This window comes from Pelophylax lessonae, assembly GCF_965119305.1.
Source record: "Pelophylax lessonae genome assembly, chromosome: 2".
Classification (NCBI taxonomy): Eukaryota; Metazoa; Chordata; class Amphibia; order Anura; family Ranidae; genus Pelophylax; species Pelophylax lessonae.
In genome coordinates, this window is record NC_138769.1 from 514,701,169 (window position 1) to 514,721,468 (window position 20,300).

At 41.9% G+C, this 20,300-nt stretch overlaps 1 protein-coding gene across 1 annotated transcript in view; it reads right to left on the minus strand.

Annotated features, from left to right (window-relative positions):
- Positions 1-20,300, minus strand: part of PIBF1 (progesterone immunomodulatory binding factor 1) — a 319,829-nt gene that overhangs the window by 236,318 nt on the left and 63,211 nt on the right. The window contains exons 6-7 of the mRNA XM_082245629.1: positions 13,886-14,019; positions 10,212-10,320 (exon numbers count right to left, since the gene is read on the minus strand). Of these exons, the coding sequence (XP_082101755.1) occupies positions 10,212-10,320; positions 13,886-14,019 (243 nt within the window). The remainder of the gene's footprint in view (positions 1-10,211; positions 10,321-13,885; positions 14,020-20,300) is intronic.

Consider the following 20,300-nt stretch of genomic DNA (forward strand, 5'->3'; position numbering starts at 1 on the left):
GAATGCCCATAGAATTTTATTCCACATACTCTGAGGTATTGGTGCCACACTTGTTGTCTATGTTTGAATGCGCATTTGAATCCTACACACTGCCCCCTACTATGCGGGAAGCTTTAATTGTTCTTATTCCTAAACCAGGTAAAGATCCCCATCAACCCACCTCTTATCGCCCAATTTCTTTGTTACAAGTTGACGTTAAGATTCTGGCTAAAATCCTGTCTATTCGCCTCAGTAAGGTCATTCTTTCTCTTGTTCATGCGGACCAGTCGGGTTTTATGCCAGGCAGGAACACCTCATTCAACTTGAGGCGTCTCTTTATGAATTTACAGGCTGCTCATGACAACATTGGCTCAAGAATTGTGGTGTCCTTAGACACAGCAAGGGCATTTGACTCAGTAGAATGGGGTTTTCTCTGGAGATGCCTGGAGGGATATGGCTTTGGCCCCAATTTCATCCGGTGGGTACGGATTCTCTACCAGGCACCGGTGGCTAAAGTACTGGCTAATGGGAGGACATCGGAGGGGTTTTCTCTTACTAGGGGTACTAGGCAAGGTTGTCCCCTTTCGCCCCTTTTGTATGCGCTGGTAGCAGAGCCACTTGCGATAGCGATCCGGTCGCACTCTGATATACATGGTCTCCGGGTGGGAAGATTAGAAGAAAAAATTAGTATGTATGCAGATGATACCCTGTTGTACCTGGCTGACCCAGATTCATCTCTCTCGGTAGCCCTTTCCCTTATTAAACAGTTTGGCCGATTTTCTGGATTACAAATCAATTGGGACAAATCTCAAATTCTCCCCATAGATAATATTTCCCCCTTCCCTGTAAACCCACTTTTCCCTTTGCAGGTAGTGAATTGTATTAAATATTTAGGGATCCAGGTGACTAAATCTTCAGTGGATTATATACAGAACAACATACAACCCTTGTTTACATTGTTAAAAGCTAAGACACAGATATGGGCGCGTCTTCCGCTGGGGGTTTGCGGCCGGATTAACCTCGTAAAAATGGTGTTACTACCTAAGTTTTTGTATATTTTGTGGCATTCTCCAATTTACCTTCCCCTTAAGTTTTTTCTTCAGATAGAAGCTATACTTAAGCCCTTTATTTGGGGATCCAGTAGACATAAGTTGGCATGGCGGAAGCTTAAGAGTCCCGTTGACCTGGGTGGTATGGCTCTCCCAGATTTTAATTTATATTACCTGGCATCACAGTTATCCCACTTCTTTCATCTTCATAGTTTTGATAGGGAGAGATTCCTGGCCCTTCTAGCCCCTGCATGGGCCCATGCATTAGTTGAACCCATATCCTTGATTCTGGTGGGCGTACGGGGGGCTGAAACCCGGGGGGATAAGACCTCTATGTTATATCAGTATAGGCGAATATGGGAGGTGGTGTCAACCAAATTGGATATACCCTCGCTACATGCATATACGCCGCTGTGGCATAATACCAGTCTCCGTGAGTGTGCCTCTATTCCGGATGCACATGTGTGGGCCCACTATGGAATTTCCTATTTGGTTGATATACTTACCAATGGTGAACTCCAATCTTTTGATGAGTTAAAAGGGCAACACGATCTCCCTAACCATATGTATTTTAGGTACCTGCAGCTTAGGCACGCTTTTGCAGTTCAATTTCCCCGTCCTATTCAAGAATTGACCGTAATCCCAGTCTTGGAGGTGGTAATGGGCTTTGAATCTAAACAACTTATTTCATATATGTATAATGCACTCCTTTTGCCAGAATCAACGGTCTTGGCGTATGCCATCAAGACTAAATGGGAGGGAGATATCGGGACGCTTGAGGATAAGGAATGGGGGGAAGCCTTAGATAACTGCAAATTGGTTTCTCCGAAACTCTCGGATCGCCTGACTCAATTATATATTCTACATAGAGCCTACCTGACACCGGCTGTGGTGGCTACCTATAGTAGCGAGGCTACTGGCCAGTGTCCCATGTGCAGGGTGGAGCGTGGCACCTTTTACCATTTGCTCTGGACATGTACCGAGGTCCAGGGCTTTTGGGAGCAGGTGGTTAGATTTCTACATGATACCATGGGGTCTCCTTTGACCCTGGTTCCGAAATTCTGTTTACTAGGAATACCCCCTGATATTAATATAGATAAATATACCACACTGTTTTTGCATGAGACACTGTTTCTCGCTAGGAAGTGTTTGGCCCGCCGCTGGATGAGAGATTCACCTCCATCTATACAGGACTGGCTCCGGGAGATCAATGTAACCTTGCCCTATAAAAAACTGATCTACTCCCATAGAGGAAGTGTATCCAAGTATAATAAGATATGGGATAGGTGGGTTCAGGCCCCAGAGACGTGTATGCCATCTGAATAAAGCCACATAAGAGATCGTTCTAATTTCAGGGAGTGGTACAGCTGTTTGTTTTCATTCTTTGTGTTTCCTCTGTTTCCTTTCCTTCCCTAGGGAGGGGACGTATTAGTAATGCATATTATTAGTAGTATGTACAAAATGACAGATATCAGTCTACTTGTATTGTGTTCCTCGGCTTCCTTTAATTGCAGTACAGGTTCCTCTATATGAACCCTTGTTTGATATATGTAAATTAGTTTGGTTTACTCATTCCTTAAAATTTCAAGATGTGTATTGTACAAAGTTGTATAGTTTTTGCTTTGATTTATTACAATAAAGAACTTGTTGAAAAAAAAAAAAAAAAAAAATAGTTACTCTAAAACATCAATCCACATTTGAGAGTGATAATTCTGATTCATTTTAATAATTGAATTGCATTAGACATTTTTATACTTTCATCAAAAAACCAAGCAAAAAGATCAGGGCAGTCTGACCCCAATTTGAATAGTTTCATGGTGTGACAATTACTGGTTGGTTAAATTCCTCAACCCTGCCATTTTGACATTTTTGCAATGAAAAAAGCTGATTAAAAGTGTTTAAAAGCTAATGTTGCCATGCATGTAGCCAGTATAAGACAAAGGACAAACAATATTTACAATCAATGCATTAAGATGCCCAAAAACATGATGCTTGTAAAGCATTAAAGAGTATGTAAACCTAACATTTCATATTTCTGATATGTGCCTGCTGTACAATGTACTTGTATGTTAAAGTATCCTGTACTCTTTGTATTGCTTCCTTTGTGGGAAATCCCTGATGTTCTTGCCAGTCCCACTGCTTTTCTCTGCTAAAAACTGACATCACTAGGCATGAGAACAAAACATGGTCAGTTTTCTTGTTTTGCTGCTCTCCCACCCCCCAAGCCATTCTCTGGGAAGAACAGTGTGCTCCTGTTTCTCCTGTCCCATCTCTCTAGTCTCCTTATGCAGCTGAGAAAACAGGGAATGTGATAACTTATTAAAAAAAAGGGGGGAAAAAAAGTGTATATATATATTATATATATATATATATATATATATATATATATATATATATATACACACACACACACACATACACACACACACATTATATTATATATATATATATATATATATATATATATATATCTGTACACAAATGTTTTGCTTTTTACTTCCATTTTAAACTGAATGAGTTGTTTTTTAAGGTGAGGGTTCACATATACTATGATATATAGCGTCATTGACACCAGGCTTTTTTTCTCTGGGGCAATACAAAAATATATATATTTTTTTTAATGCATTATTCACTTAGCTGCTAAAGGCTTTTTGATGCAACAGGAGGATGCTCAATATTTCTGCTGTATTCTCTAAATGCATAAAATAAAGTTAAATATAACAAGAAATATATATATATATATATATATATATATATATATATATATATATATATATATATATATATATAAATATAACAGTCATGACAGGTGGGATAACTGAGCCCTTAAAAGAGATCTTGCAGATAAAGTCAGTATATATTCTAACCACCTTCTTCCCATTTAGAACTAAAATATCAGTTTTGGGTGGACTGACCCTTTCAACATCTACAGAAAACAAAATGATTTCAAATCTTACACGCTGAGGCCCCTTTCACACTTATGCTACTTGTCCTGTGACTTGGGACTGCAAAGTCGCATGACAAGTCGAACTCCATCATTTCCAATGAGTACAGTTCAAATCTGTGCGATTTCAAGTCACAACAACTTTAAAGTAGTCCCTGCACTAGTTTGGTCTGACTTCAATATTACACAGGCATTGCTTCAAGTCCAGTCAAAATCGCGGCAAAGTTGCGCAACCTTTAAGTCGCACAAATGTGAAAGGGGCCTGAGTTGACTTTGAGAAACCATGTTCTCAAAAGGGTTTCAGCATGTTCTTTGGGGCTAGAATGTATTAGTCATGGCTAGGGAAAACAGCAAGGTCACATGGTTTGTGAAATATTCCCTGACACTTTATGAAGACAGATGAACTTTTTATTACAGATACTGTTCATGTATCTTTATTTCTTTGACTGAGACTTTATTACAGGCTATATAAATGCATAAAAGTCAAAGAAACAAACAGCTAGTCAAATGCTACTGTACCATATCAAGAAGTGGATGTTATAAGTCAGCCCATGATGACAAATGGAACTAATTTTGGAAAAAGAACACTAAAGGCAATAGTTTTAAAAGTGAGTCATTGTAAATAGTGAAGAATGACATGACAAGATCAATAGACTGAAAGTACAGCATTAGTAAAATGTTGTGGCACAAGGCACAATAACAGGCTTCGTTAGGCTGTTAGATTGATTTGATTGATATTTCTTAAGACTTTAAACATTGGCTGTTATTAGTCACATAGCATTCAGTTTATCTGGGAGTGTGGCCTGCGTTTAAAGCAGCACTAACCACACAAGGAAGTATTTCTTATTGTTGGCATCTAATTTATTTCCCAAATATTTTCTCAACCAAAGCATTCCCTGTGGTAAGACAATGACTGTGTCCTGAAATCACAGGTTTCCTAACAAATGCAGAGGTGCACAGAATATAGCTAAACACGTTACAGTGAACCCTAGGACACAACTAGAGATCCTGTTATTAATATTGATAGAGCAGTTATGCATTTATGTCTGTAAAACAGAAATTGTACTTTGGTTCAGTTTTCTACCTCCCCCAAATCAAGAACAAGTAGCATTCTGTAATATAGGGGTTAGGCAGCTTTAAAGCGCAAGTTTACCTTATCACAGAAAATTAAAGGGTGAACACCATTCACCCCCCCTGGTCCTAGCTGCACTTCCCTCCGTGAATCATTAGCTTTCACTGCCCAGGCAGCCAATGCAGGGGTCTGGGGATTTGAAAGTAGTGGTCTTCTTCCCCTTCTTTCCTTAGGGACACTGGGACAAGACAGAGCAATTCTGGTCAAAGCTGTCATGCGCAAGCATGTGACCAATCAGAACCACTCTAAGCCGTCCCAAAAGACGACGGCGGCTTTAAAATCCATGGACCCGGCACCAGCTGCATGGGCAGTGAATCTAATTATCGTAAGTGCAGTGGAGACCGAGGGAAAAGGGATGGGGGTATAGGGTGTTAGTTCACCTTTTCATTTTTTGCAAAAAGGTGAACTTACACTTTAAAGTGGTGGTTAACCTCAGACATGAAATATGAACACAGCATATCCCTCTATAGCAGTGATGACAAACCTTGGCACCCCAGATGTTTTGGAACAACATTTCCCATGATGCTCATGCACTCTGCAGTGTAGATGAGCATCATGGGAATTCCAAAACGTCTGGGGTGCCAAGGTTCGCTATCACTGCTCTATAGTGTGTACTTGTCTAATTAAGAGCACTAAGTGTAATTTCTGTCTGCCGCTTTCTTCCTCTGCTATCAGCAGGAATCCCCTTTTGAAAAGTTTTACTGACACCATGAGAACAAATGGTGGCAAGGGAGGGACCTCCAGCAGACTGACGGCCTCAGCGGTGTTCCTGTGAGGGATGTGAAGGGGGGTGTGTCTCTCCCCTCAAATCAACTCTAAGGCCCCTTTCACACAGGCGGACCGTTCAGATCCGGCTGTCCCGTTTTTTTGGCGGATCTGAACGGTCCCCCCATGCATCTCTATGGGGCATCGGATGTCAGCGGAGACATGTCTGCTGACATCCGATCTGATCAGTCAAATCTGGATGGATGGAAACCCTATTTTCCATCCGTCCAGCGGATCGGATCGGATGAGAACAGACCGACGGTACGTTCCCATCTGATTCCCCCATAGAGATGTATGGGGCTCTGACAGCTGTGTCTCCGCACACAGTGCGGAGAACAGCTGTCATTCTCCTGCTCAGCGGGGCATCGGCGGATCGATCCCCCGCTGAGAAAAACTGAGTCGGTCCAACGGACAGGGTGTGTGAAAGAGCCCTAAGAGCTCTCTTTACTGGGCTCTGCAAAATGTCAGCTCTCAGTTCCACTTTTTTCTGAACTCTCAGACAAGCTTAAATTCAGCACTTTGAATAGATATATTACATAGTAGGTGAGGTTGAATAAAGACAATAGTCCATCCAGTTCAACCTGTGTAGGTGTGTGTGACTGTAATCATCTAACATATCTCTTAATCTCCTGATCCTTGAGATGTAAGTCTAAGAGTCTTTTGAAAGTCACCATACTACCCGCAGAAACCACCTCTTGTGGTAGAGAATTCCACAATCTTGTAGCCCTAACAGTAAAGAACCCTCCTCGTTGCCTGAGGTTAAAACGCTTCTCCTCTAATCGCATTGTATGTCCTCGAGTCCTCATGCAATTCCTTCGAATGAACAGCTTTTTTTCTAAGCTGAGATCCCCATTAAGATATTTAAAAATTTCTATCATGTCCCCTCTCAGACGTCTATTCTCCAGGGAAAATAAATCGAGCGATTGCAGCCGCTCTTCATAGTTAAGGTCCTCCAACCCCCTAATCAGTTTAGTTGCCCTTCTCTGGACTTTCTCCAGCTCCAACACATCCCTCCTGAGGACTGGCGACCAGAACTGGACAGAATACTCCAGATGCGGTTGGACCAGAGTTTTATAAAGTGGAAGGATTATAGTCTTATCTCTGGAATACATCCCTTTCTTTATGCATGCTAATATTCTTTTGGCTTTGGAAGCTGCCGCTTGACATTGCATGCTGTTGCCTAATCTATCATCAACCAAGACTCCCAGATCCTTCTCCATTTTTGATTCCCCCAAGGGTTCCCCTCCTAACATGTATTGTTTTTTTATGTTTTTAGTCCCCAAGTGCAAAACCTTACACTTCTCCATGTTAAATAGATATAGAGAAGAGAATACTACAGATAAACAGGAACAACTTAAGTAAGAGGATTAGTCTCATGTCTGTGTGTCACTTGAGGTCAGACACTTCACTAGGTATATGTTAAGGTTTACAATCACTTTAACTTACGCCTTTCATCTTTTTAAATGGAAACTGCAAGATGGTCAAAATTATATTTGTCATATATAATTTTTTAAACCTAAAGTTTTTTCTTTTTTCTATAATTTATATAAAGAGAGCACAGCAATAGCTTTTCATAAGTGAAAATCTATATGAAACTGTACATAACAGATAAAAATTGGACAAGGAAAACAAAAATTTCTCAGACTCATTTATCTGTGTGTGCTTGTGTAATTGGACCTAGAACTATTGAGATCTAGGATTGTACAGCTGGATTGTAAATCAGCAAAGCAATTACGATTAGTCTGATAAATATGAGCGTAGCAAGCCACCTGCTAACTGAAAAAAATGAAATATTCATATGAAATATTTGATTTTTTATTAGCTTGAAACATGTTGTTTATTTAGGGAATTTTCTTCCCACTTACTTAGCTTCTGGGAAAGAAAGTGAGAAGGAATTTCTCCAATAAGGCCACATAGCATTAAAACCCTAATGCCTCATACACACGATCAGATAATCGTACGAAAAAAAAAAAAAACTTTTGAATTGATCGCACGATAATCTGATCGTTGGTACACAGCTTTCGACAGCCAATCACCACATTTCGTCCAACAAAATCCGAAGGGACGAACATGAAAACCTTTGTCGTACAATAGTCTAGCAAATGACAATCGCTTTATCACTACAGTATGCGTCCGCTTAAAATCGATAGACAAATACAACGCATGATCAGAAACCCTAAAATAACCCTGGAAAAAGCCTGGCCACCATTGTTTTTGTTTTGCACTATCCGATACGTAGCTACGCAACCAGGAAGCTTTTCCAGAATAATACGTAAAAAAAAAAAAAATAAAAATCACACGTTTAGTATGCATTGCTGAATTCGATACTAGTATCATGAAACAAAATGCGAACGATAAGTTGTCCGATTATCTGATCGTGTGTATGAGGGAGTTATAGAAGAATCCTTTCCACTCTATGGAAAACTAGTAACTTTCAGAACTAAACCATTTTAAAGGTTTAGCTGAAAGGATAAGTTCACCTTTTTCAGAAAACAGTCTATACAGTCAGTGGATCCCAGTAGATATTATCAGTGCAGCTTTGTAAAATGATCATTCAATTTTTGTTTTACCTATAGGCCATTTAGGTCCCCTCAAAAGCCTGGCTAAAAACTCCTAGCTAGCAGCCCCAACATCCTGACTTGTTGCTAGGACATAAAAACTGTTGGATGCTCACTCAAAGCATTGCAGGATTTTTTCTTTTTTCAGCTTTTAAAGTCATGCCTCGTGTGTCGGGGTAAACATTATTCTGAAACCGTCTAATCAAGATACCTGAAACGCCACATGTAAAAGACTAGATGATGTTAGCAGTGTTAAGGAGGTGATGATGAGATAATGAATGTTGCATCGCTGGAGGGGGAAGCTTTGGGAAATAATGTGCCATAATAGGCCAGTATGCCAATGATACTGCCACATTATGGGAAAAGATCACCCACCAGGATGAAGACATTACTTTCACTTTAAAAACACCTGCTGCTTGTTTATATTAGAAGACAGGCAGGCTGACCGGTTCCTGATACCATTAAAAAGGAGAGAGGAGCTATGATTTCAGTGACTCCATTGTGAACTTTGAAGATGTATTTCTTCACAATGGGTATACCAAAAGAGAAACATGAGCACTGGGGTTTGTCTCCTTTGTTAGGCACTAAAGATCCTTGTACTGATGCAATTTTAGGCCTCTGCCATGGGGGTAGACACTTGAATGGTAAATTTGTACAGGGACACATATAAGCAGACCTGGACACAAACTGTCTAGTCTACATCCAGGGTCACTCATCCTTCCCTGTACACATGCAACTGCTCAAGTGTGTGTGCAGCCGTGGCATTGGTCAGCCTGTTATGGATTTGTGCAGGCTTCTGGCTGCGGCTGTAGGCAAATACCAGTGACACCTGGGAGCAGAAATATGCTTCTTCTTGACAGTGTACAGCCATCTGCATCTGTGTGAATGAGGTTTAAGTGTCTGTAATGGACATACGGTATATAGCATCACCACCAAGTGAAGTCTGCAACTACTTATGGTCCCAACAAACACAAAGACTGTGTGGGATTGGATGACCACCAATTCAGTAGCTACAGGTCATTTCCAATTTTAAAGACGTGCTGATTGCAAGTGCAGCCAAAATCAAAAACAGAAAAATGAGCACAAGAGACAAAAACTACAGTCAACATGTGTCTCGTGTGTGGATTCCTCTTCTTTGTAGAAATCTTCCTCTATTTATGTAGCCCCCTCACACCCCTGCAATCGTGGGCTGCAGCAGGGGTTAATACAAAGGGGATGTCACGGGCTCTAACCATAAAAGCCTGTTTGCCCTTGCTGCCCAGCTGCTCCAGCCGTACTACAGCTTCTATGAATGGAACATCATCTATGATTGGAGAGGTGGAGATAGCCATCCTCCATTCTTTCATAGAAGTTGTAGTATTGTTTCTATGAATGGAGCAGATGGGTAGAGTGAGCGGGCATGGTCTGGCTTTCTTAATGAGAGCCTCTGACAGCCCCTTAGTTGTATTATTAACCCCCACCACAATAGAAGATTGCGATCGCTGGGGGGTAGAGGGGGCAGGACAAGGAAGATTTCTACTAACAGAAGAGGAATCAGCACAAACGACACATCCTACTGACTGTAAGGTAGGTCCCTTGAGCTGATTTTTCGGTTTTTGATTTTGGCTGCACTAAGGCTTTAAAATTGTGATACCTGGCCTTGGTGTTTATGTATCAATGTTACACAGTTGCCTGAAAAATAAAAACCACAAATATCTGACAAAGATAGCTGCAATACAGGTAATTTTTCTGATATAGCAGGTATGTGCTATAAAGTAATTCTAAGTCTATTTTTGTGCACTCACCTCCTGAGCCAAGTCATTTCTCTCCTTTGATTGTGTTTTATGTGACGCATCCAACAATTCAAAAGTTCTCCTAAGCTCCAAGAGTTCACGTTCAAGGGCATCTCTCTCACTTTCAAAGAAATGAAAAAAGAACATACAAAGTAAATAAAAGAATACCAATGTATAAAATCTCTTACAACATGCGTATAATTTACATGGAAATTTACATTGTAACTTTCAGCCATGAGGTCACCTGTAAAAGAAACATTTATAATAACCTTTCCAGTGGCCAGTGTGTTTAAAAAGTTACCACTTCTGTGTTGCCCAGCTGCAGCAAATACACGTGTGCTTGTAGAATACTTCCTGCTGGCTTGTATGTCACTAGAGGACATACCAACTGGCACAAGGAATCACAGCGTAAGTATTTGAATCATTTAATGGTCGAATAACTGAAGGTGCTGGGGAGTGGAGAAGCAAATGCCATAAAAGGTAAGTATATACAGGTGCATCTCATAAATTTAGAATATCATCAAAAAGTTGATTTCAGGATTTCAATTCAAAAAGTGAAACTCATAATTTTATGTAGATGCGTTACACACAGAGTGATATATTTCAAGCATTTCTTTCTTTTAATTTTGATGATTATAGCTTACAGCTAGCGAAAACCCAAAATTCAGTATCTCAGAAAATAAGATTATATAGGACCAATCAAAAAAAAAAAAAAAAAAAAGATTTTAATTACAGAAATTTAGGCTTACTCAAAAGTTTGTCCATGTACAGTATAGTATGCACTCAATACTTGGCCGGGGCTCCTTTTGCATGAATTACTGCATCGATGTGGCATGGCATGGAGGTGATCAGCCTGTGGCACTGCTGAGGTGTTATGGAAGCCCAGGTTGCTTTGATAGCGATCTTCAGCTCATCGGCATTGTTGGGTCTGATGTTTCTCATCTTCCTCTTGACAATACACCACAGATTCTCCATGAGGTTTAGGTCAGGTGAGTTTGCTGGCCAATCAAGCACAGTGACACCATGATCATTAAACCAGGTATTGGTAATTTTGGCAGTGTGGGCAGGTGCCAAGTCCTGCTGCAAAATGAAATTGGCATCTCCATAAAGCTGTCAGCAGAGGGAAGCATGAAGTGCTCTAGAATTTCCTGGTAGAGGGCTGCGCTGACTTTGGACTTGATAAAACCCTTAAATCATCACTGACTGAGGAAACTTCACACTGGACCTAATGCACCTTGGATTCTGTGCCTCTCCACTCTTTCTCCAGACTCTGGAACTTTGATTTCCAAATGAAATGCAAAATTTTCCACAGTCCATGATGATTTAAGGGAGCCATGTCATCTGCTGGTGTTGGTCCACTGTGTTTTATCAAGTCCAAAGTCAGTACAGCCCTCTACCAGGAAATTCTAGAGCACTTCATGCTTCCCTCTGCTGACCAGCTTTAAGGAAATGCGGATTTCATTTTCCAGCAGGACTTGGCACCTGTCCACACTGCCAAAAGTACCAATACCTGGTTTAATGACCATAATATCACTGTGCTTGATTGGCCAGCAAACTTGCCTGACCTAAATCCCATAGATAATCTGTGGGGTATTGTCAAGAGGAAGATGAGAGACACCAGACCCAACAATGCAGATGAGCTGAAAGCTGCTATCAAAGCAACGTGGGCTTCCATAACACTTTAGCAGTGCCACGGGCTGACTGTCTCCATGCCACGCTGCACTGATGCAGTATTTCATGCAAAAGGACCCCCGACCAAGTATTGAGTGCATAATATACTGTACATAGACAGACTTTTCAGTAAGCCCGCCCCTCTATCTCTCTGTCTCAGGAGACACTCTGTCTCCATGGCGATGGTGAAACGCCGGAAGTGACATAGTGGGCGGAGCTTAGGGATAATATAAAAAGCCGGACCTTCGACCTATCACCATCCCCGCTGAAGAAGTCTACGCCCACCTGACGTAACGCGTACGGGGGATTGGTCAATCGGTCCTACGGCTGTTAACCAGGAAGTAACCAGGCACCATCCAGCACGCTGCACACTCTGCAACTACTATGCCTATTATGGTCGGATACAATGTAAGTGCAATATGTTTTGAGTGAATTAAAGCTTTCAGCATTACAACAGAGAGCACTAGATCTCCCCCTCTTTTATTTATATATCTTGGGAAACTTGGAATCGAGTGTGAGTTGTACCTGCTGCAGCGATATCCTTATTTGTGCTGACAAGTGCTGGAGTCTTGGTCTTGCCTGTATCGGAGCAACACAAGTTGGTTACCTGTGGAGATTGTTTATGCTTTCTGGCCCTGCAGGGTCATGTTTTGGAGGTGAGAGGCAGATATTGCTTGGTGGAGGGATTTGAGCACCAGAGTCACACCTGTTACTATTTCACCATATCACAAGTGGACTTTTTACCTCTACCGACTGTTATCGCCTCTTATATGGACTATCTCCTTTTTAGACATGTTTTAATATATTTAATATATTTATTATTGGTTTAAAGTGTTTTATCCAATGATTGAATCCCAATAATCTATCATAGACTGCGCTACACTATTTATTATTTATTTCATTGAAGGAGTTGGATTGCCCTTGAGTGTTAGCTGCTGGTCTCATTGCAAGTTAATTTATTCAGCGCTGAATCTTCTACACACATATTAGACTTTTCAGTAAGCCAACAATTCTGTAATTAAAATCTTTTTTTTTTTTTTATTGCTCTAATGTAATATTCTATTTTTCTGAGATACTGAATTTTGGGTTGTCACTAGCTGTAAGCCATAATCATCAAAATTAAAAGTAAGAAATACTTGAAATATATCACTGAGTGTGTAATGAATCTATATAAAATATAGTATTTTTACTTTTTGGATTGAATTACTGAAATTAAATTAACTTTTTGATGATATTCAAAATTTTATGGAGATGCACCTTTAAAGAGGTTGTAAACCCACTTCACAAACTTTTACCTATAGGCAAGCCTATATTAAGGCTTACCTATAGGTGCTATAAATATCTCCTAAACATGCACCATTTAGGAGATATTTAGAGTGCATACTGCCGATGACGTCATCGGCGCATGCGCGCTGAAGGAACGGCCACCCATGCCGTTCCTACAGAGTCCTATGCCGTGAACAGCGGCTCCCGCGCGCACGCGCGGGAGTGATGTAATCGCGCCTCCGGCCAATCAGATGGCCGGAGGACGCGACCCCGGAAGCAGGACGGCCGGACATGTCGGCCGTTCTGTTGCTGAGGGGGCGGCACGGCGGGGGCTTTGTTTTAAGGTAAGTACTTCATAACGAGCTAGTATGCGATGCATACTAGCTCATTATGCCGCTCTCTTTACAGGGCTTTTTTTTCTCGTTTTTAAGTTACTTTACTTCCTCTTTAAATGCTTCTTTTACAGGTGGGATAAAGGTGGCGACAGGATCACTTTAAAGCGATTGTAAACGATCATCTTGTAAAAAAACCCAGTCAGTTTAAAATAGAAATGAAACGCAAAACATATTTGATTTGTGTATAGATATGAAAAAAAACATTCTCAATATCCAGGTACATGGTACAGCAGGCACATATCGGGAATATGAAGTGTTGGGTGTAACAAACACTTCAAGTATGCAACATATGAAGGCAAAAGTAAACAAAAAAGAGTGATTAGCCAGGCAAAAATAAATAACATTTATTCTTACCTTTTCACTTTGTCATAGTTTTCGATCTTGTAGTCCCCCTGATGAATTAGCTGCTTCGTGTCGGCAAGTTGCAACGTCAGCCGCTGACATCTTGTATCCAGTTCTGAACGGCTTCTCTTCTCCTCTTCATAGCTCTATGTAAAATAAACCATTGCCTAAATGCATTAAACTTTCTAAAGTATGAGAACAAGATTTCTATGGTGATTATTTTTTTTTTTTTCAAATATTTTATTTAGTCAAAGAAGGACAAACCAGAGCAAAGAAATACAACACAAAGTAGAAAACAACATATGGTGGCAGCAAACCCCAAAAAAAAAAATAATAATATATATCTATATCTGAAGCAATGTAACAGCCCACAATGTACAATAAGGCTCATAGGTGGTTATAAATTAACAGCTGGAATGAGGATATAAGCCTCTAAGGCACAATAAGAAAAGCAACGTTCAGTAGGGCGTATATGCTGCCTAAACAGTAGCATCCGCTTCATCCCCCCCTATTTTGTTTTCCTTCCTGAATGCCCCCTCCGGTACTGTACTAAGAAGGAGCATGAGCAAGAAAAAGAGAGAAGAGATTGAGAAGATATACCAAGGAAGGTAGAGGGGGAGAAAAAAAGGGAGGTAAAGGGGGAAGAGGTAGGGAAGGGAAGGGAAGGGACAGCGGGCGTACAAGGACATCCCATTCTATGGTGATTGTACTGACTGTCTTGGCTTCCCTCTAAAACGTCAACTTTAAAAAAGCTGAGGATCCTATTTCCCAAGAGAGTAAAAATCCTTCCTTGCATGGAGGCTGCTCCAGCTCTGCAAGGGTTATAGTGTATCTATGGTAGAAATGTAAAAGCATATATTAATTTTTACATTGTATTTCAATTATTTCTAGCCTACTGCTATTAATCTGAACAATTTTGAAGCTTGTAAACTTACTTTCTGAAGATCCCCACAGATTTACTTCCTTGATCTGTGACATATTCACTGTATCCTGTGAGTAGGCATCGCTGTGTCACACATTTCACAAAGCCTGCCTTCTGAACTACAGAGGAGCTGAAAGGAGTTTTAGGAGGCGGAATCAGTACAGGAATCACTGCTTTTAGGCAGCAATGTACTATGAGATACCATGGGATATGTAGTCCTTTGGAATTGAAAGTAAGTAGCAGAGGAGTAGCTGCAAAGCATGTAGGGAAATTGTGAGTGCTATCTATCTGCTGGCCATCTTATAACACCGTGAATGGAGATTTATTTTTTTTTTCAAGCATTTTTTTCAAATGTTAAAAAATGTAAGGTAATGCACTTGGGAGTCAGAAACACGAACGCAAGTTACTCGCTAGGGGGGAACCTCTGGGTAAATCTAAGATGGAAAAGGACCTGGGGGTCCTAGTCGACAACAGACTTGGCAGTGGCATGCAATGCCAAGCCGCTGCAAGCAAAGCCAACAGAATACGGACATGTATAAAAAAAGGGATTCACTCCAGAAATAAAGAGATTATTCTCCCAATCTACAAGACTCTGGTCCGGCCACATCTGGAGTATGCTGTCCAGTTCTGGGCACCGGTCCTCAGAAAGGATGTGCTAGAACTGGAGAGAGTCCAGAGAAGTACACCAAAGATAATTGGGAGAATCGAGGACATCAGCTATGAGGAAAGACTACAAGCATTGAACTTATTCTTTCTGGAGGGGATATGATATCAATGTACAAATACTGTACTGGTGACCATAGCATAAGGAACAAACTATTCAGAGAAAGGGAATACAATAAGACAGGTGGCCACTCACTAAAACTAGAGGAAAATGGTTTAACCTTAAAAGCGGAGTTTCACCCTAAAAATGAAGTTTGCACCGTCAACTAGCTTAAAAACACCTGAAAAAGAAATGGATAACTACAATTTTTTTTTGTTTCACTTACCTTGTTTTTAATGAATATATACTTACCTTCCTTCCTCTTCCTCCCTCTGCGGACACGGCCTCCGACGTCACTTCCTCCTTGCATTGACTCCCGGGAGATGAGCATCATCAATCCCAGGAGTCAATGCGTCTGCACCGGCCCTGCCCGTCACTTCCGGTGCAGGCGCGTCATTCCCTGCTGAACAGCTTCTGGCCATGTGTAGAAGCTGTTCAGGGATGACGCGCCTGCCTCGAAAGTGCGAGCAGGGCATTCTGGGGCTCCGACGTCACCGAAGAGGACACGAAGAGGGACGCTCCGGCTTCAGCTGCCCACACCAGAGATGGCAGCGCTGGACAAGACATTTTCAAGGTAATTATTTCTTCTTACAGGTAAGTGAAAGAGGGGACAGTTCAGAGGCTATCGCTGCTTAAATGAACTAGCCCTGACTGTCCCGGGGGTATTTTTAGCTAAAAAAAAATGTTTTGCCCGGAACTCCGCTTTAAACTACGTAAGGGGTTCTTTATTGTCAGAGCAGTAAGGATGTGGAATTCTCTCCCACAAGCAGTGGTACCAGCAGGGAGCATCGATAGTTTCAAAAACTATTAGATGGGCACATTAAAGACCACAACATAAAGGGGTATATAATATACGGTTAACAGCAAAACACACACACACACACACACATTATAGGTTGAACTCAATGGACTGATGTCTTTTTTCAACCTCAGTAACTATGCAACTATGTAAGCAAGCTTACATAACTGTTGCTTGTTTTGCTATTACAATACTGATGTTATTGAGTGAAAGTATATACTGTGACCACAGAACCCCTTTAAATGCTTGTTTGTGCCTAGGGGACCAGGAAAAGCAGTAAAAAAACTTACCTGATCCTCACTCACCTAGCACCTTACGCAACAATGGTGGACTGTTTCTTGTATTCTGCTGTCAAATGAGGGGCTATGAGCATGATACTGTTGGAGAGTGAAGGAGATAGTCAGCGGGGACCAATCTAGCACCTTGGAGGGAGCCTACAAGATTAGCGAACTGATAGCAAAAAGTGCTATTTCCTGTCCCCTAGACATTATTGAGCACCTAGCCCCTCCCCACTTCAAGGGAGGATTTTACTGTCCCCTGGGTTGAGCTTTTAAATAATAATCACCTGCATCATCAAGAGCTGACTGAAGGTCACAATGCAATGTACACTGTCAAGGCATACAGACCATTTTTGTGCTTTTCCTTTAACATGTGTCCATAAATCCTCCCAACAGCAGCCCAGATGCTGTTGGCAGGGCTGCTGTTAGAAATGATGGGGCCCCGTACAGCCTACCTGACAGGGCCTCCTTCAACCTAATCCCTGGCCCCACCTCAAAACAAAATGCTGGTTTGTCACCGTTTACGTATACGTGCGGGACCAACGTGCATATTTGCAATTACGCAAGAGCAAGGGGGAATGGGGGGGCTTTAAAAAGGTTTTACGTTCTATTTTATTATTTATGTTACTTTGTGCAAAGTCGCTGGGGCTAAAATGCTGCAGGGATGACCAAGATTTATCACCCTTCCAATCCAAGGACGTGCCGGTATTCTATCAGAATACCGCCACCTATCAGATTCTGCTACCGGAAGTGACACATGGACTAGAACAACTTACTGCGCATGCGTTCCAATGTGGCCGCTATGCGTTCCAATAGCTTTCCTAATGTGACAGAACACAAAGCAGCGGCAGACATCTTACACTTACGCAAGTCCTGAATTTTACATTTATTTCAGCAGTAAACTCACCCTATAGAATAAATAACAGTATTACATTTGTATTATTATTGTATTCTAGTAAATATAGCGAGAAACCTGCAGCCAGAAGGTGGCGACAGCCATCTTGGTACACCCCGCACTGCTTAGCGTCAAACTGATTATATAGTGAAATAGACTATTTTACTCGGTTGCGGTGAAATAGTCTATTTCAGTCTATAAAGATGAGTTTACTGCTAAAATAAATGTAAAATTCAAGACTTATGTGGGTGTAAGAAGATGTCCGCCACTGCTTCATGTTCTATCACATTAGGAAACCTATTGGAACGCAAAGCGGCCATGTTGGAACACATAGTGAATGCGCAGTAAGTTGTTCTAGTCCGTATGTCACTTATGCTAGCAGAATCTGATAGGTAGCGTTATTCTGACAGAACACCGATACATCGATGGGCGGGAAGAGGTTAAAGGGGAGTGGTTTGACTGCACATGTTTACTGTCCCCCAAACGCAAGTTTAAAGTAGAATTTCACTGTGTCCAATGATCATCAGCATGAAAATCACACAGGCTGCAGGTGCCTTGTCACAGTGTCACATGGCTGCTGGGGGTGCTGACTTTGTTATGCAGCAACACTCAGTACAGCCATAGCTTAATAAAGTCAGCATCCCCAGCATCCATGTAACACTGTGACAGGGCACCTGCAGCCTGTGTGATTTTCATGCTGAGATCATAGGACACAGTGAGGACTCTATGCTCTGTTCTTCACTCACTGTGTCCAATGCAGCCACGCTGTCCTCCTACTGCTCTCTGTCAGCTACTGAGCCTTACATGATCACTCTCGGCACCCGGGGATGGGAGGCGGGAGCTGAGCAGAGAATTATTTTATCTCTCCGCCAGGCAAGGCAGTGGACAGCAGCACGGACTGTATGGTAGCAAATCAACATGGGACTACATCCCATGTATACATGCACCCCCGAAAATTAAAGAAAAAGTCCCGCCGCTGCACTCACCACCTGGGCCCTTCTGTTGACATAATAGGGCCCAGGAAAATGTAATTACACCCCCAAGAAAGTAAAAATTAGGAAAAAGTTTAGAAAAATCTATTTTTTTTTTTAACATGAAGAAATTAACTGATGCTACCAGGGCCCCTTGTAGAGCTGATGGAGCCCGGGCCTGGTACAACAGAGCCGGTTGTACTGCCCTATCAGTGGCCCTGGCTGTTGGTACTAGATATCGACCACGTTAGGCCATGAAGCCAGCAGATCAGTACTGTGAAGGTAAATAGCATTTTCAAAACCTAATTCCTCCTTCCTCTGACCCCCTTTCACTGAAAACAGAGACCTTTTTTGTCATTCTATGCATAAAGGTAAAAAACCTTCTTTGTGAAGCAGCCCCTCTAATACTTACCTGAGCCCCATCTTGAACAAGCGATGTAAATGAGAGCCTTGCCACTCCGGGGACTTGCACTCCTGATTGGCTTTAGGCAGCAGAGGAAACCAATCCAGACAGTGAGCCAATCCGGAGACAGAGGAGGTGGGGGCCGAGCCGAACTCCGTGTGCGAATGGACACAGAGCTGTGGGTCAGAAGCGTGCCTGCTTGGGATACCCCCATAGCAAGCTGCTTGATGTGGGGGCACTCGGCAGGAGCACCCGAGAGGGACCCGAGAAGCGGAAGATCCCGGCTGCTCTGTGCAAAACCACTGCACAGAATTTTAGGGGGGACTCATTCTTTAAAAATAAAAACTGAGGCTTTAGTATCAACACAGATAGGGTTGCACCAGTGTCTTAAACAGGACTTAAAGCCTAAGTCTAGGCTTTTTGGCCAAGTTATTCTGTCTCTGTTAGCGCTGAATCATACTCTAGTAGCATTAGCTATATACATCATGCAGTGCTGTGTACCCGACTTCCCTTCTGCTGCTGGAACAGAATCAAGTCAGGCTGAGTGCTTCTCAGCCATAGGAAGCATTTTATTTTTATCAGTTAATACCAGGTTTGCTCTGATTGGCTGAAGTGAAGTCAGGCGGATGACATCACAGTTTCTCCCTCGGACCATCAGAGGAAGCCTTGTATTCATTCACAAAAAATACAAGGCTTCCTCTGAATGGCTAAGAAGCCCTCAGCCAGAATGGATTTTGTTCCAGCAGATGGGAAGTCGGGTACACAGCGATGCATGGTGTATGTAGCTAATGCTACTACAGTATGATACAGCACTGACAGCGGCAGAATAACGTAGTCGTGGAAATAGATTGTTTGGGCCAGCATGAGCCAAATTAACTATTATTAGTGAGAGGAAACTGGACTTAGGCTTTAGGATGTATGTAAACCCTAACAGTGAACTTTTCTTATTTGCTACGCTTTGGTCTGTTCAATATACTAAGGAAAGTTTGGGGTTTTTCTTTGTCAGAAATGTAGATGTCCTGTGCCCACTTTCTTTGTCAGAAATGTAGATGTCCTGTGCCCACTTTCTAAGTTATCTCAAAAAGTCTAGTAAGCCCTCCACTGCATTATATTGGCCAGGCAATGCACTGACACCTTTGCTGCCATAGTGCTATGGGCTGGGTGTTCAGTTTGCCCCTTTGCCTTTAGGAAGGGGTGGGCTCCCTTCAGGTTTATCTGCCCTACACCTGTCCATTTAAATGCATGTGCTTCCATGTGAGTTGGCGACTCACAGAAATTAAAATTAGGTCCACAGAAAATGGGGTGCCTTGCCGGGGCTCTGTGGCTTTTGCATGTATTTGCAAATGTGTGCAACTAAACCCCTGTTTCTAATGCATACTGTTCGGTTGGTCTCAGG